This window comes from Erinaceus europaeus, chromosome 15 (assembly GCF_950295315.1).
Source record: "Erinaceus europaeus chromosome 15, mEriEur2.1, whole genome shotgun sequence".
Classification (NCBI taxonomy): Eukaryota; Metazoa; Chordata; class Mammalia; order Eulipotyphla; family Erinaceidae; genus Erinaceus; species Erinaceus europaeus.
Genome location: NC_080176.1, coordinates 13,233,659 through 13,252,334, shown reverse-complemented (window position 1 = coordinate 13,252,334; position 18,676 = coordinate 13,233,659). Strand labels below are relative to the sequence as shown.

The window sequence follows — 18,676 nt, the reverse complement described above, 5'->3', positions numbered from 1 at the left end:
AAAGAAAAGAAGAGGAAGAAAGCATTCTCCAGGCCATAATAGCTGAAAATTTCTCCAGTCTAGACAACACCAAAGACATAAAGATTCAAGAAGCCCAGAGGGTCCCAAACAGAATTAACCCAGACCTAAAGACACCAAGACATGTCATACTTAGAATGGAAAGGAATAAGGATAAAGAAAGGATCCTCAAGGCTGCAAGAGAAAAACAGTCACCTACAAAGGAAAACCCATAAGATTAGCAGCAGACTTCTCCATACAAACACTACAGGACAGAAGAGAATGGCAAGATATCTATCGAGTGCTCAATGAGAAAGGCTTTCAGCCAAGAATACTATATCCTGCTAGACTATCATTCAAACCTTCTCAGACAAGCAACAGTTGAAGGAAGCAACCATCACCAAGCCTGCCTTGAAAGAAGTTCTGAAAGGTCTCCTATAAACAACCAGACCACCACAAATAGGACATATATCAAAACACTCTAAAACTCTACAAGAATGGCGTTAAAATATCTTCAATCTTGGGTATCAATAATTGTCAATGGCCTGAATTCACCTATTAAAAGACACAGAGTAGCAAGATGGATCAGAAAACACAACCCAACAATATGTTGTCTACAGGAAACTCACCTAACTCAACAAGACAAACACAGACTTAAAGTGAAAGGATGGAAAACTATCATACAAGCCAATGGCCCACAAAAAAGGGCAGGAACATCTATTCTCATATCTGACATGATAGACTTTAAAATAGATAAGATTTAAAAAGATAGGAATGGACACTACTTAATGCTCAGAGGATCAGTCAATCAAGAGGACTTAACAATTATTAATATCTATGCACCCAATGAGAAGCCATCTAAATACATCAAACTTCTACTGAAAGAGCTACAGCAATATATTAACAGTAACACAATCATAGTAGGGGACTTCAACACCCCACTCTCTCAACTTGACAGATCATCCAGGATGATCATCATCAGTAAAGACATAAGGGAGCTAAATGAAGAGATAGATAAACTAGAACTATTGGACATTTTCAGAGTCATTCATCCCAAGAAACTGGAATACACATTTTACTCAAATCCACATGGATCATTCTCAAGGACAGACCATATGTTAGGCCACAAAGACAGCATCAGCCAATTCAAGAGCACTGAAATCATCCCAAGCATCTTCTCAGACCACAATGGAATTAAACTAACACTTAACAATCAACAAAAGATTAGTAACAGTGCCAAAATGTGGAAGCTCAACAGTACACTTCTTAACAACTTCTGGGTCAAAGAGGAAATCAAGGAAGAAATCAAAATGTTTCGAGAGTTCAATGAAAATGAAGACACAAGCTATCAAAATATTTGGGACACAGCTAAAGCAGTCCTAAGAGGGAAGTTCATAGCTATACAAGCACACATTAGGAAACAAGAAAAGGCACAAATAAACAGCCTGGTTGCACATCTTAAAGAACAACAACAAAGGAATCCTAAAGCAACCAGGACAGAAATCACTAAAGTTAGGGCAGAAATAAATAACATTGAGAATAGGAAAACCATACAAAAGATCAATGAAAGTAAATGTTGGTTCTTCAAAAGAGTAAACAAAATCGACAAGCCTTTAGCCAGACTCACAAAACAAAAAAGGGAGAAGACCCAAATAAATCGGACAGTAAATGAAAGAGGAGAAATCACAACAGACACTGCAGAAATTCAACATATCATGCGAGGCTTCTATGAACAACTATATGCCACCAAGCTAGAGAACCTGGAAGAAATGAATGATTTCCTAGATACCTACCAACTTCCAAAACTAAGTAAAGAAGAAGTGGATAACATGAACAGGCCCATCACAGCTAAATAAATGAAATTGAAACAGTTATCAAAAATAAATAAATAGAATAAATAAATGAAATTGAAACAGTTATCAAAAATCTATCCAAAAATAAAAGTCCTGGACCAGATGGTTTTACAAATGAATTCTACAAAACCTTCAAAGAAGAACTAATACCTCTACTTTTAAAAGTCTTCCAGAAGATTGAAGACACTGGAATACTCCCTGCCAGCTTCTATGAAGCCAACATCACACTGATACCAAAAGCAGACAGGGACACAACCAAAAAAGAAAACTACAGACCAATATCTCTGATGAACATAGATGCGAAAATATTGAACAAAATTCTAGCCAACTGATACAGCAGTATATCAAAAAGATTGTTCATCATGACCAAGTGGGGTTTATCCCAGACATGCAAGGTTGGCTTAATATACGTAAATCAATCAATGTGATCCACCACATCAACAAAAGCAAGACCAAAAACCACATGGTCATATCAATAGATGCAGAGAAAGCCTTTGACAAAATACAACGTCCCTTTATGATCAAAACACTACAAAAAATGGGAATAGATGGAAAATTCCTCAAGATAGTGGAATCTATATATAGCAAACCTACAGCCAACATCATACTCAATGGTGAAAAACTGGAAGCATTTCCCCTCAGATCAGGTACTAGACAGGGCTGCCCACTATCACCATTACTATTCAACATAGTGTTGGAAGTTCTTGCCATAGCAATCAGGCAGGAGCAAGGAATTCAAGGCATACAGATTGGAAGAGAAGAAGTCAAACTCTCCTTATTTGCAGATGACATGATAGTATACATGGGAAAACCTAAGGAATCCAGCAAGAAGCTTTTGGAAATCATCAGGCAATATAGTAATGTGTCAGGCTATAAAATTAACATTCAAAAGTCAGTGGCATTCCTCTATGCAAACACTAAGCTAGAAGAAATTGAAATCCAGAAATCAGTTCCTTTTTCTATAGCAACAAAAACAATAAATATCTAGGAGTAAACCTAACCAAAGAAGTGAAAGACTTGTATACTGAAAATTATGAGTCACTACTCAAAGAAATTGAAAAAGACACAAAGAAGTGGAAAGATATTCCATGTTCATGGGTTGGAAGAATTAACATCATCAAAATGAATATATTACCCAGAGCCATCTACAAATTTAATACTATCCCCATCAAGATCGCAAGCACATTTTTTAGGAGAATAGAACAAATGCTACAAATGTTTATCTGGAACCAGAAAAGACCTAGAATTGCCAAAACAATCTTGAGAAAAAAAGAACAGAACTGGAGGCATCACACTCTCCCAGATCTCAACTGTATTATAGGGCCACTGTCATCAAAACTGCTTGGTACTGGAACATCAACAGACACACTGACCAGTGTAATAGAATTGAGAGCCCAGAAATGAGGCCCCACACGTATGGACATCTAATCTTTGACAAAGGGGCCCAGACTATTACATGGGGAAAGCAGAGTCTCTTCAACAAATGGTGTTGGAAACAATGGGTTGAAACATGCAGAAGAATGAAACTGAATCGCTGTATTTCACCAAATACAAAAGTAAATTCCAAGTGGATCAAGAACTTGGATGTTAAGACCAGAAACTATCAGATACTTAGAGGAAAATATTGGCAGAACTTTTATCCGCATAAATTTTAAAGACATTTTCAATGAAAAGAATCTAATTACAAGGAAGACTAAGGCAAGTATAAACCTATGGGACTACATCAAATTAAAAAGCTTTTTCACAGCAAAAGAAACCACTACCCAAACCAAGAGACCCCTCACAGAATGGGAGAAGATCTTTACAGGCCATACATCAGACAAGAGTTTAATATATATAACATATATATTAAACATATATAAAGAGCTTGCCAGACTCAACAAGAAGATAACAAATAACCCCATCCAAAAATGGGGGGAGGACATGGACAGAATATTCACCACAGAAGAGATCCAAAAGGCCGAGAAACACATGAAAAAATGCTCCAAGTCTCTGATTGTCAGAGAAATGCAAATCAAGACAACAATGAGATATCACTTCACTCCTGTGAGAATGTCATACATCAGAAAAGGTAACAGCGGGGGCCGGGTGGTGGCGCACCTGGTTGAGCACACATGATACAATGCATGAGGACCCAGGTTCGAGTCCCCAGTCCCCACCTGTAGAAGGAAAGCTTCACGAGTGATGAAGCAGTGCTGCAGGTATCGCTCTCTCTCTCTTTCTCTCTATCCCCCCTTCCCTCTCAATTTCTGGCTGTTTCTATCCAATAAATAAATAAATAAATAAATAAATAAATACAATTTAAAAAACATTTGGGGGGTAGATAGCATAATGGTTATGCAAACAGACTCTCATGCCTGAGGCTTCAAAGTGCCAGGTTCAATCCCCTGCACCACCATAAGCCAGAGCTGAGCAGTGCTCTCGTACAAGAACAAAAACAAAACAAAACAAAAAAGACAGTAGGTCAATACAACCCTCCTACCCTATGGTTTTGTTAATTAATCCTTTCTTAAATAAAAAAAATTAAAAAAAAAAAAAAAGGTAACAGCAGCAAATGCTGGAGAGGGTGTGGGATCAAAGGAACCCTCCTGCACTGCTGGTGGGAATGTAAATTGGTCCAACTTCTGTGGAGAACAGTCTGGAGAACTCTCAGAAGGCTAGAAATGAACCTACCCTATGACCCTGCAATTCCCCTCCTGGGGATAGATCCTAAGGAACCCAACACATCCATCCAAAAAGATCTGTGTATGCATATGTTCTTGGCAGCACAATTTGTAATAGCCAAAACCTGGAAGCAACCCAGGTGTCCAACAACAGATGAGTGGCTGAACAAGTTGTGGTCTATATACACAATGGAATACTACTCAGCTATAAAAAATGGTTACTTCACCGTTTTCAGCCGATCTTGGATGGACCTTGAAAAAATCATGTTGAGTGAAATAAGTCAGAAACTGAAGGATGAATATGGGATGATCTCACTCTCAGGCCGAAGATGAAAAACAAGATTAGAAAAGAAAACACAAGTCGAACCTGAAATGGAATTGGAGTATTACACCAAAGTAAAAGACTCTGGGGTGGGTGGGGAGAATACAGGTCCATGAAAGATGATGAATGACATAGTGGGGGTTGTATTGTTAAATGGGAATCTGGGGAATGTTATGCATGTACAAACTATTGTATTTACTGTTGAATGTAAAACATTAATTCCCCAATAAAGAAATAAATTATTTTTAAAAAATGTAAAATAGTCAAAGTAGCCAAGATAAGAGCAAAAATACAGCTTTTGTGAATTCATAAAGGTAAATTCAGTGAAATGAGCCTCAGGTGCAGGAGTAGCACCCAACTTGCAAGCATGAGATTCCACGTCCATCCACAGCACTGATGATACTAGAGCAGTACTCTCGTGTGTAAACCACCCCCTTCCTCCGAATTATAAATTCTAAATTATAAATTCTGGGGGGAAGAGAGAGAAAGGAATCTCAGCAATTAAGGTGATTAGGGTAAGCAAAGAAAAGTAGGTAAGTAAGTAACTATATGCCACTTAATAAAGGCAGGAAATCTTAACTGTAAAGGTTGTAGGGATTCAGACATTCAAAAAAAAAACACTACAGGCCACATTCCATTTTATGTATAAAACCACTCCCTGTACTTTAACAGTCCTACCCTGAAGTCTGAACAGATTAAAAAAAAAAAAAAAAAAAAAAACCACTTTAGAAGCCAGTGCCAGTTAAGCACACACTTTTTACTATGAGCAGAGTCAGGTTTGAGGCCCTGAGCACATGAAAGCACAATCAAGACTGATAGAGCAGAACTACGGTGTCTCTCCTGTCTCTCATCCTCTACATGGGGCGAGAAAAAAAAAAGGAAAGATGGCAGGGAGGCAGGAAAGGAAGGAAGAAAGAAAAAGCCTTTTTCCACCCTTTAGGTGGGGTGGAATAATCCAAAGCCCTGACAGGAAAAGAAAATATCACTTAGTGACTATCCTCAGTCAACGCTTGTTAAGGAATTTGTTTATAGAAATTCTCACATGTTGAGAGTTTCTTATTTCTGTCTGAACTTAATTTCTGAATTATAAACAGAATGTTCAAGGGGCCAGGTGGTGGCACACCTGGTTGAGTGCACATATTATTACAGTGCTCAAGGACCCAGGTAGTATGAGGCCCCCCCCACCTGCAGAGGGAAAATTTTTTGAGTGGTGAAGCAGTATTGCAGGTATCTGTCTCTCTGTCTCTCTCTCTCTATCACCCCCTCCCATCTCAATTTCTGACTATCCAGTAAATAAATATAACAAAAATTTAAAAATAAAAAATAAATAGAATATGCAAATTTGGAGCACTCTCTTGCCTAGACTGTTCCAATTGTGTTTTTTGGTTTTGTTTGCCACTAGGGTTATCACTGAGATTGGGTGCCTACACTATGAATCCACCACTCCCAGCAGCCAACCCCACCCCCTTTTCCTCCTCTTCTTCACTTGCCACTACAGTTATTCTGGGCTCGGTACTAGCACTCGGAATCCACCACTCCCAGTGGCCATTTTTTCCTTCTTTTCTTCTCTTCCTTCCTTTCTCTTTTTTTTTTAAATTAGATAGGAGAAAGAGAAGTTGAGAGGGGAAGGAGAGAAAAAGACAAGCAAGCACCCATAGCACTGCTTTACCGCTGGTGAGGTCCCCACTATGCAGGAGGGGAGCATGGGCTTAAACCTGGCTCCTAAGGAAGTCGGGTAGTGGCACAGCGGGTTAAGCTCACATGACGCAAAGCGCAAGGACCAGCATAAGGATCCCGGTTCGAGCCCCCAGCTCCCCACCTGCAGAGAAGTCACTTCACAAGTAGTGAAGCAGGTCTGCAGGTGTCTGTCTTTCTCTCTCCCCCTGTCTTCCCCGCCTCTCTCCCTTTCTCTCTGTCCTATCCAACAACGACATCAATAACCACAACAATGTTAAACAAGGGCAACAAAGGAGAAATTAAATTAAAAAAAAAAAAACTTTAAACCTGGGTCCTTGCCTATGGTGTTAGATATGCTCAACCAAATGTACCATCACAAAGTCAACTGTCTCTTATTGTGGCATGTGTGCACATACCCAATTAATTTTTCCCCCCTCCAGGGTTATTGGTGGGCTCGGTGCCTGCACCATGAATCCACCGCTCCTGCAGTCCATTTCTCTCCCCTTTTGTTGCCCTTGTTGTAGCTTCGTTGTGGTTATTATTATTGCCCTTGTTGATGCAATTCGTTGTTGGATAGGACAGAGAGAAATGGAGAGAGGAGGGGAAGACAGATAAGGGGAGAGAAAGATAGACACCTGCAGACCTGCTTCACCGCCTGTGAAGCGACTCCCTGCAGGTGGGGAGCCGGAGGCTTGAACTGGGATCCTTACGCCGGTTCCTGCGCTTTGCGCCACATGCGCTTAACCCACTGCGCCACTGCCCGACCCCCTGGCAATTAATTTTTTATCCTCCTGCACTATGCCATTTCCCTGCTGGTAACACTTTGAGAGGCTCCGTCATGTCACTCTATACATCTACCCCCTCCATACAGATCCAGATCTCAACTATGATTCAAGGTCTTCAATCTCTTGAACTTTATTTATTTCTCTTTATTTGTGCCACTCCCCACAAGTATCCCTTATCCCTCTAAAGAAATTCTAAAAAAGTGGGTGGGGTAAACCACATGGTCTTATCAATAGATGCAGAGAAAGCCTTTGACAAAATACAACATCCCTTTCTGATCAAAACACTACAAAAAATGGGAATAGATGGAAAATTCCTCAAGATAGTGGAGTCTCTATATAGCAAACTTAGAGCCAACATCATACTCAATGGTGAAAAACTGAAAGTATTTCCCCTCCGATCAGGTACTAGACAGGGCTGCCCACTATCACCATTACTATTCAACATAGTGTTGGAAGTTCTTGCCATAGCAATCAGGCAGGAACAAGGAATTAAGGCATACAGATTGGAAGAGAAGTCAAACTCTCCCTATTTGCAGGTGGCATGATAGTATACAGAGAAAAACCTAAGGAATCCAGCAAGAAGCTTTTGGAAATCATCAGGCTATACAGTAAGGTATCAGGCTACAAAATTAACATTCAAAAGTCAGTGGCATTCCTCTATGCAAACACTAAGTTCGAAGAAGTTGAAATCCAGAAATCAATTCCTTTTACTATAGCAACAAAAACAATAAAATATCTAGGAATAAACCTAACCAAAATTGTGTAAGACTTGTATACTGAAAGTTATGAGTCACTACTCAAGGAAATTGAAAAAGACACAAAGAAGTGGAAAGATATTCCATGTTCATGGGTTGGAAGAATTAACATCATCAAAATGAATATATTACCCAGAGCCATCTACACATTTAATGCTATCCCCATCAAGATCCCAAGCACATTTTTAGGAGAATAGAACAAATGCTACAAATGTTTATCTGGAACCAGAGAAGACCTAGAATTGTCAAAACAATCTTAAGAAAGAACAGAACCGGAGGCATCACACTCCCAGATCTCAAATTGTATTATAGGGCAATTGTCATCAAAACTGCTTGGTACTGGAACATAGACACACTGACCAGTGGAATAGAATTGAGAGCCCAGAAGTGAGCCCCCACACGAATGGAAATCTAATCTTTGACAAAGGGGCCCAGACTATTAAATGGGGAAAGCAGAGTCTCTTCAACAAATAGTGTTGGAAACCATGGGTTGAAACATGCAGAAGACTGAAACAGAACTATTATATTTCACCATACACAAAAGTAAATTCCAAGTGGATCAAGGACTTGGATGTTAGACCACAAACTATCAGATACTTAAGAAGAAAATATTGGCAGAACACTTCCACATAAATTTTAAAGACATCTTCAATGAAACGAATCCAATTACAAAGAAGACTAAGACAAGCATAAACCTATGGGACTACATCAAATTAAAAAGCTTCTTCACAGCAAAAGAAACCACTATCCAAACCAAGAGACCCCTCACAGAATGGGAGAAGATCTTTACAGGCCATACATCAGACAAAAGTTTAATAACCAACATATATAAAGAGCTTGCCAGACTCAACAACAAGATAACAAATAACCCCATCCAAAAATGGGGGGAGGACATGGACAGAATATTCACCACAGAAGAGATCCAAAAGGCCGAGAAACACATGAAAAAATGCTCCAAGTCTATGATTGTCAGAGAAATGCAAATCAAGACGAGATACCACTTCACTCCTGTGAGAATGTCATACATCAGAAAAGGTAACAGCAGCAAATGCTGGAGAGGCTGTGGGGTCAAAGAAACCCTCCTACACTGCTGGTGGGAATGTCAATTGGTCCAACCTCTGTGGAGAACAGTCTGGAGAACTCTCAGAAGGCTAAAAATGGACCTACCCCTAAGATCCTGCAATTCCTCTCCTGGGGATATATCCTAAGGAACCCAACACACCCACCCAAAAAAGATCTGTGTAGACATATGTTCTTAGCAGCACAATATGTAACAGCCAAAACCTGGAAGCAACCCAGGTGCCCAACAACAGATGAGTGGCTGAGCAAGTTGTGTTATATATATACAATGGAATACTACTCAGCTATTAAAAATGGTGACTTCATCATTTTCAGCCCATCTTGGATGAAGCTTGAAGAAATCATGTTAAGTGAAATATGTCAGAAACAGAAGGATGAATATGGGATGATCTCACTTTCAGGTAGAAGTTGAAAAACAAGATTAGAAAAGAAAACACAAGTCGAACCTGAAATGGAATTGGAGTATTACACCAAAGTAAAAGACTCTGGGGTGGGTGGGTGGGTGGGTGGGGAGAATACAGGTCCATGAAAAATGATGAATGAAATAGTGGGGGTTGTATTGCTAAATGGGAATCTGGGGAATGTTATGCATGTAAAAAAAAAAAAAAAAAAGAAGTAGAAACGCAAAGCAGAAATTGACTGAGTTTGGAGTATGGCACCAAAGTAAGAAAGCAGAAGTATACTAGAGTTTGCAGTGAGTACCTCCCTAATACTTCCTCTCCACTTTTCCAAGCTTTGGGTCCATGATTGCTCAACAATTTGTTTGGCTTTGTATGTTAACTCTCTTTTCAGTCACCAGGTTCCAGGTGTCATCAGGATGCCGGCCAGACTTCCCTGGATTGAAGACACCACCAATGTGTCCTGGAGCTCAGCTTCCCCAGAGACCCATCCTACTAGGGAAAGAGAGAGGCAGACTGGGAGTATGGACCGACCAGTCAACGCCCATGTTCAGCGAGGAAGCAATTACAGAAGCCAGACCTTCTACCTTCTGCAACCCACAATGACCCTGGGTCCATGCTCCCAGAGGGATAGAGAATGGGAAAGCTATCGGGGGAGGGGGTGGGATATGGAGATTGGGCGGTGGGAATTGTGTGGAGTTGTACCCCTCCTACCCTATGGTTTTGTTAATTAATCCTTTCTTTAATAAAAAAAAAAAATTAAAAAAAAAGAGAAAACTAAAAAAAAAAAAGAAAAACAAGATCAGAAGAGAAAACACAAGGAAAACTGGAATTGGCGTATTGCACCAAAGTAAAAGACTCTGGGGTGGGTGGGGGGGGGGGGGGAAGACAGGTCCAAAAAAGGATGCCAGAGGTCCTAGTGGGGGTTGTATTGTTATATGGAAAACTGGGGAATGTTAGCAAATAAAAAGACACTCTTTGGGGAAAAAAAAAAGTGGTTGGGGTAGATAGCATAATGGTTATGTAAAGAGACACTCATGACAGAGGCTCCAAGTTCGAGGTTCAATCACCAACAGCCAGAGCTGAGCAGTACTCTGGTAAAAAAAATATAAATAAATAAATAAATAAATAAAAACCTTACACTGTCATCTCCCTACTTCTGAGGTGTTTTTTTTTTTTTAAAGACACACCCTCCTCTCAAAATAATATCTCATAGTACCCAACACAACTGTATGGTATAACTTTCCCTCCTAGGACCTTAGAGATTATAAACTCTATTAATTACATATAAAGACAATTATACCAAGAACTACACAGTAATAATAGCCATATAATGCTTTACCTTTTAGAAAGCCTTATTTCATTTTAATCAAAGTTCTGTTAAGTTTCTAACACAAATTAGTTACTATCTTTTTTTTTTTTTTTTTTGGGGGGGTCATCTCCAGGACCTTACTGTTCCAAGATATCTTTTCAGATACAGAAAGGCAGAGAAAGAAGGAGAAAAACCATTATCACTGAAGCTTCCTTCAATGTAAGGGGGGGGGAGGGTTCGGCTCGGAACTGTCAGAACTGAGTCACTTGCACAGCAAAGCAGTGCACTATCGAAGTGGGTATTTTGTCAGCCCTACAATCTTTTATTTCCTCATCTCTTCAATATAATGTCTTTAAAGGCAGTAGCTGGTTGAGGCCTAAGAAATGACCTTGTGGTAGAATTCTGAACTTCCAAACCTGAAGTCCCAAGTCTGACCTCCAACATTTGCAAGTGCCAGGGTAATATTCTGGTATTCTCTCTTTTTCTCATGAAATACATGTGTCTTAAAAAAAAAAATACAGTAACTGTTATCAATGTCCCAGGGACCAGGCACACATAGTATTAAGTGCAAGGATATGAGCAAGGATCCAGTTCCAGCCCCTGCTCCCCACCTGGAGCGGAGAAACTTCACAATCAACAAAGCAGGTCTGAAATTGTCTTTCTCTCCTCTCAATTTCTGTCCTAATGAGAAAAAGGGCCAGCAGAAGTGGTGGATGCATAGTTCCGTAGTGCTGGCACCAAGACCCAGAGACTGGAAGCAAAATAAATAAATACATAAATAAATAAATAAATAAATAAATAGACGGTCCCCGAGCATCAATATTCCCCAAATATTAGGACACTACATTATCTCCTGTTATGAAAATACTCTTCAGTTATTCTTTCTTCCCTTTTTTTCTTTCTGATTGTGGGGAATTAAGCCCAGGACCTGAAACATGAGGGGCAAAAGTGCTACTACTGAACTGAATGCCAGGTGGCAGGCACTAGGTCTCCCAATTTTGTTTTATTAAAGATTTATTTATGGGGAGGAGGGAAAATGTGCATACGTGTGCCAGCTCATTACTATGGTACATGCAATGCCAGGGATTGATCTTGGGACCTCATGTTTGAGAGTCCAATGCTGTATCTATTGTGCCAGTTTGCAGGTTGCTAGCTCACTTAGTGCATGTATGTGAGTCAAGCCCAGCCCCCACTGTACTTAAGGAAGCTTTGGTGCTAAGGTGTGAACGTCTGTCTGTCGCTCCCTCTGCCTGGCTGTTTCTGAGAGGAGAGAAACAAGGAGGGGGGCAACTTAAAACATATAACTGCAAAGTTTCATAAATAACATGGTGGGGGGTGTGGATGTGTGTGTGTATGTGGGGGGGTGTAAGTACCCAGAGAACTGCTCAGCTCTGACTTATGGTAGTTCCTGACCTCCTGGGGACATAAGAGCCATAGGCATGACAGTTTTTTGCAAAACCATTATGGTTATCACCCTACTAGAGAATACTTCCTATCTACTGGAAAAAAAAATAATTTTTCTCCTCTAACTTAAACAGTTACCTGAAGGGGAGGGGAACACTCCCTAGTGTTTAGGTCACAGAATTAGTAATTAAATTATATTCAAGTATTTTATATATTTATAAAATATATATATATGCTTTAGCTTTAGCCTTTATGTATTTTCACTGCATTATATCCCTTCGGCCATTGGACAAGACAACTCAGAAAAGGTCAAACACACAACTCTTGGCTTCAGATTCTTACAAAATAAGACACACTAATTTCTGGATTTTCTATATTCACTGCACTTTATTTTGTTCTTAATAAGTTAAAAACAAGTCTGGTGGTCCGGGAAGTGGCACAGAGGACTAATTGTTGGACTCCTTCTAAAGATGAGGTTCTAAGTTCGATACCTGACAGCACATTTACCAGAAGGATGTCTAGTTTTTTTATTATTATTTTTATTTATTTATTTTCCCTTTTGTTGCCCTTTTTTCATCATTGTTGTCATTACAACAGAGAGAAATAGAGGAGGGGAAGACAGAGGGGGAGAGAAAGATAGACACCTGCAGACTTGTTTCATTCACCACCTGTGAAGTGACTCCCCTGCAGGTGGGAGCTGGGGGCTCGAACCTGGATCCTTACACCAGTCCTTGTGCTTTGCACCACGCAAGCTTAACTCATTGTGCCACCGCCCAACTCCCTGTAGTTTTGTTTTTAAAAAGAAAATAAAAGTTTGTACTTTTCAGAACTCCAATACATCTACATTTTACTAAAAAAAAAAAAAAGGGGGGGGGGGTTGGAACTATTCCCAATGTAGTTTTATCCTTTCAGAATTGTAGGAAAAAATTTTAAGTCATGGGCTGGTTAGGCAGCATTAATAAGTTAGACTTTCTTGTCTGAGACTTCAGGTTCAATCCCCAGCACCACTATAAACCAAAGCTGAGCAGTGCTCTGGAATTTCTGTGTTTCTATCTCTCTCATTAAAATAAAATAAATAAAATATTTTTAAAAAGGAAAAAAATGCATCTTGCCACAGTAAGAAATCCACTATAGGACACGGGAGATAGCGTAGTGGTTCTGCAAAAGGACTCATGACTAAGGCTCCAAGGTCCCAGGTTCAATCTTCTAAAAACCATTAGCCAAAACTGAAAAGCTGAGCAATACTGATGGGAAAAAAGGCAGGGTGGGGGAGGGGCAACCGTTCAAGGTAGACAGCATAATTGTTAGGCAGCTCTGAAGTTTCAAAGTCAGTCCCAAATTCAATCCCCTACACCATTCTTCTTCTTCTAGCGTTTGCCCCCTACACCATCATAAACCAGAGCTGAGTGGTCTGGTTAAAATAAAACAAACAAACCAACCTGTTATAAGCCTGTATCCTCTTGCTTAATAAATCTGTATTTTACTCCATTATCAAACTAACCACTTTTTTTTTTTTTTAAACCACTGATCAGCTCTGGTTTACGGTGGTGCAGGGGACTGAACCTGGGACTTCGTGAAGTCTCAGGCATGACAAGTCTGTTTGCATAACCATTATGCTATCTAGCCCTGCCCAATACTATTTTACTTCAAAATAAATCACAAGGACCCAGGTTCAAGCTCCTGGCCCCCACCTGCAGAGGGGAAAGCTTCACATGTGCTGAAGCAGGGCTGTGGGTGTATCTCTGTCTCTCTCCCTCTATCCCCCCTCCCCTCTCAATTTCTGTCTCTATCCAATAATAAATAAAAATTAAATTTAAAAAGGAACAGACTTTAGTTACTGACAATAATTAAACTAGGGCATGGAAAGATAGTTATGAAAAACCACTTATGCCTGAGGCTCTGAGGACCCAAGTTCAAACCCCAGCACTATACCCAGAGCTGAGCAGTACGGTGCTCTGGTGAAAATAATACCACTCACTCATTTATATCATCATCCTTAGTGTTAACTGAACATGAATGAAAAGATTATAAGCCGGTGCTATATATATGCTTTCTATACGCTTTCTGTTAAAAGTATGAGTCTAACAAAGATGGGTGGGCTTGCTTCGTTGCCATATGACTTGACTCTGTGACCTGGAATACTTAGCATCAGTGTACGAATTTTATCAAGTGTGATGAAAATTAATGCAAATGTCAGTTTCAGAGCCAGGTGGTGGCACACCTGGTTGAGTGCACATGTTGCATACAATGTGCAAGGACCTGGGTTCGAGCCCCTAGTCCCCACCTATGGGGGAAAGCTTTGCTAGTGGTGAAGCAGTGTTGCAGGTATCTGTCTCTCTCCCTCTCTACCACCCCCTTCCCTCTTAGTTTCTGACTGTCTCTATCCCAAAAAAAGATAATACAAAAAAAAAAAAAAATTAAGTTGGTTTTCATACCAACTGGAAAAGTAACACTAAAACCAACAAGAATTTTTTCTTTATATTTTTATTTATTTTAGATAGATAAGAAATTGATGTGGTCCAGGAGGTGGCACAGTGGTAAAGCTTTGGACTCTCAAGCATGAGGTCGCAAGTTCGATCCCCAGCAGCACATGTGCCAGAGTGATGTCTGGTTCTTTCTCTCTCCCATCTTTCTCATAAAAAAAAAAAATAAAAAAAAAAACCTTTAAAAAAGAAAAAAGAAATTGAGAGAGGAGGGGGACAGAGGGAGAGAGAGAGAGACACTTGCAGCACTGCTTCCCTACTTGTGAAGCTTCATCACTGCAGAATGGAACTGGGAGCTTGAACCAGGGTCCTTGGCACACAGCATAGTGAGCACTCAACCAGGTGCGCCACCACCTGGCCCCCAAGAATTGGGCTCTCACACACACACCCTTTTCAAAGGCATAAACCAAGGAAAATAAAAGCAGATGAAGAATGATACAGAAAGCAAAGGGAAAAAAGATAAATCTAATTCATTTGCCCACATTTAGAAAAGTAAATCCCCACTAGAAAGGAGGTGGAGATGGGAGTTTCATTCCATCAACTAGAGTCTGTCATCTTTCTGAAAAGGGGACAGACTAATCTGAGATTCAGTCTATGAAAATGTATGACTTAGTAAATATCTGAGTTTTTTTATACAGCTGTGATGACCTTGCAAATATCAAGTTATACTATGGAGTACTGTCTAGACTTCCTTGTTTCCTCCTTCAAAAAAAAAAAAAAGTTACATTATGTCCAACATCCTAAATAACCCTTATGCCATCTGTCAATTTACATAGTAAATTCCAAGACTTTGCTACAGGACACAACTTCAAAGAAAGCTTAGATTCCCCCATACATACAGTCAAGAAATAAATATAAAAGACAAAAAAGCATGTATAAGTTAATATTGATACACACTCCACAAATACATGTGCCATTTGGTCAGACCTGTCATATGAAGTCAGATGACCCCAGCAGGTGGCTGCAGTTCTGCTACTCCACTTATTTAGGACCACAAGCTACAATTTAATCTTTTCAAAAAACTCTAAGACTATTTGGGAAGGTCACTTCATTTAGTCCTCTAACAGGATGCTAAATCGCCATATATTCTGACCACACTAGTGGAAAATCCACTGTCAAAGAGGCGTCAAGTGTCAAAAACTTGTTCATGATCTAACTCATTGAATAGGAAAAAAAAAAAGTCAATTGTCACACATTTCAATGAAAGTACAAAGCTGAGAATATCAGAGAAAAAAACGTCTGAATTAACTAAGTTTATTTACAGCACTCACAAACCCTAAGCAACTAAAAACAAAAACAAAAATCGATCCTTTTCAAATAAGTTTTTAGAAACGACTTAACATTTCACTGGTATATTTATTTCTATACTACAATTCTAACAGCAATTCTCTGGGAAGGCACGTTAACGAGAATAAATGCGTACCACCCCTTAGACAAACAAATCTTGATCTTTCTATCTACAGACGCTACTTTCTAACATCTAAAATTACTCCCAATCGCCTCTGAGTTACATGCAACCATCAGGAAGGAAAAGTTATTTCAACGGTATGTGCCATTCATTTATTCCGCCAATAACGCCAAGTGTGCATCAAAGCATGAAAACTCCAGGAACCTCCTGCCCTGAAACATCCCCGACAGGTGAGGCGGTCCGGGCACCCGGCTAAGTCGCCCTAAAATCAGTCCCTGAAACTTACACGAGCACCGGACAAGTAGGAGAGGGAAGGGTGAGTCAATACAGAATTTAGACACGTGTGCCCCAGGATTACACAGAAAGGCAGTAAAAAAAAAAAAAAAAAAAAGGGAAGACAAGGGAAGGAAAAAAAAAAAAGAAAGAAAAAGAAAAGAGAAAGAAAGAAAGCTGATGAGGCTCACAGACTCCTCAATTCCACCTAGGCCCCAGGTTGGAACTGCTCTCCTCCCAAGACAGCTGCCCCTGCGCCTGCAGAAAAACTTCCTTCCCGGGACGGAGAGGACGCGCCCCGGAACAGTCACAACCGCCCCGCCTCAAGCCGGGGGGGTGTTTCTAATACGAACACGTGGGGGGGGGTGTCACCGACGGGATCACAATTCAGGGTTTTCACGTGGGGGCGCGGTGAGGGGCCGAGGAGGTCTGTGTGGCACAGACCAGACAGGGCTGCCGCTCTCCGGGTTCTCCCCCACACCCCAAGCCCAACTGCGGGCGAAGGTACTCAGTGCAAAGTCCCCCTGGCGCGCAGCACCAGGCCGCCGCCTGCGGCTCCCGCCCGGGGCTGAAATGCACGGAGGGCAGGCGCCTAGGCCTCGCCTCCCCGCGGCCTCCCTGCCCGGCCGGGGCGGGAGGAGACCCAGGAAGCCGCGCCCGGCTCCCTCCCGGGGGTGGAGGGCCTAGGCCGCGCCTCCCCGCCCGCCGCCCTAGGCCTCGAGCCGCCCGAGGCGGGGCCGGGGTCGCCCGGGGGCCCCGCTCACCCACCTGGGTTGCCAGTCATTCCAGCTCCGCGGGTACTTGGTGCCGCCGCCGCCGCCGCCGCTGCTCAACCGAGACCCCGGGGCTCTGCGGCTCATTACCTTCCCCGACACGACATGGCCAAGCGCCGCCGCCCGAAGAAGCGCGAGTCGCCGCCTGAACCGGCCGCCGCCGACACTCTGCTCCGGCCCGGCGCTGAAGAAGAAGCCGAGGAGGAGGCGGCGGAGGGCGGGGGAGGCGGACGGCCGTTCCGGGTTCCGCCTGAGCCCGCAGCACAGGGCGAGGAGGCGGGAGTCGAGAGGCGCGGGGGAGGCGGGGGAAGGGGAGGCGACGTCTCCTCCAGGGCCGTGCGCGGCCCGCGACGCTGGGGCCCAGGAAGAAGAGGACGGCAAGGAGGAGGCGGTGGCGACGGCTCTCCACGCTCACACGGCCACGGCTTCCCCGCCTCCCGACTCCGCCCGCCGCGCCGCCGCTGCCGCACGGCATTATGGGTGCGAAGGGCGGCGCCTGCGTCCGCCCGGCCAGGGCAGAGGGGCGGGGCCAGGTTCAGGGGCGGGGCCGGGCGTGGGGCGCGGAGTCCAGGTTCGCCGCCTCTGTCCGCGCGCAGAGCCGAGGTCCCGGCCCCGCCGCGGGGGACCATGGGAGAGGGGAATCGCCGCCGCCCCAGCCCAGCCCCGGAGCGACGCACACCCTCCCCAAAAGCTCCCAGGAAAGAACCTGACCCCAGAGGGGGAGGCAGGCAGGTGTCAACAAGCCCCCAGTCGAGGGCCTGAGGCGTGGTGCGTCGGGCCCTCCCCACCGTCTATGGAAAAATGTAAAAGTCATTCATCAAACGCCTGGAAAGATATCCCTGGGGTCTTGACCCCTGGACCTTTTTCTTCACAGTATAAAAAAGTGTTAACTGGGGAGTCCGGCGGTAGCACAGTGGGTTAAGCGCAGGTGGCACAAAACTCAAGGACCAGCGTGAGGATCCCGGTTCGAGCCCCCAGCTCCCCACCTGCAGGGGAGTCTCTTCACAAGTGGTGAAGCAGGTGGGCAGGTGTCTGTCTTTCTCTCCCCCTCTCTGTCTTCCCCTCCTCTCTCCATTTCTCTCTGTCCTATCCAACAACGATATCAATAACAGCAACAATAATAACTACAACAATAAAACAAGGGCAGCAAAAGGGAATAAATAAATATATATTTTTAAAAAAACTTAATTGGGGGCCGGGCGGTAGCACAGCAGGTTAAACGCAGGTGGCGCAAAGTGCAAGGATCTGCATAAGGATCCCGGTTCGAGCCCCCGGCTCCCCACCTGCAGGGAGGTCGTTTCACAAGTGGTGAAGCAGGTCTACAGGTGTCTGTCTTTCCTCCTCTCTGTCTTCCCCTTGTCTCACTTTCTCTCTGTCCTATACAACATCAACAGCAATAACAACAATAAAAAGGACAACAAAAGGAGGGAAAAGCCTCCAGAAGCAGTGGATTCTTAAATAATAATAATAATAAGGGGAAAGAAGTATCCGTT

The 18,676-nt window shown here is 42.5% G+C and overlaps 1 protein-coding gene across 4 annotated transcripts in view; it reads right to left on the bottom strand.

Annotated features, from left to right (window-relative positions):
- Nucleotides 1-17,585, bottom strand: part of SMG1 (SMG1 nonsense mediated mRNA decay associated PI3K related kinase) — a 147,705-nt gene extending 130,120 nt beyond the window's left edge. For 2 of the 4 annotated variants that reach the window (XM_007516538.3, XM_060172889.1), the window contains exon 1: nucleotides 17,179-17,403. In XM_007516538.3, the coding sequence (XP_007516600.1) occupies nucleotides 17,179-17,270 (92 nt within the window). In that variant the 5' untranslated portion in view covers nucleotides 17,271-17,403. Of the gene's footprint in view, nucleotides 1-17,178 lie in introns of all 4 variants that reach the window. The other 2 variants (XM_060172891.1, XM_060172890.1) reach the window with 2 other exon arrangements.
- Nucleotides 17,586-18,676: the final 1,091 nt, after the last annotated feature.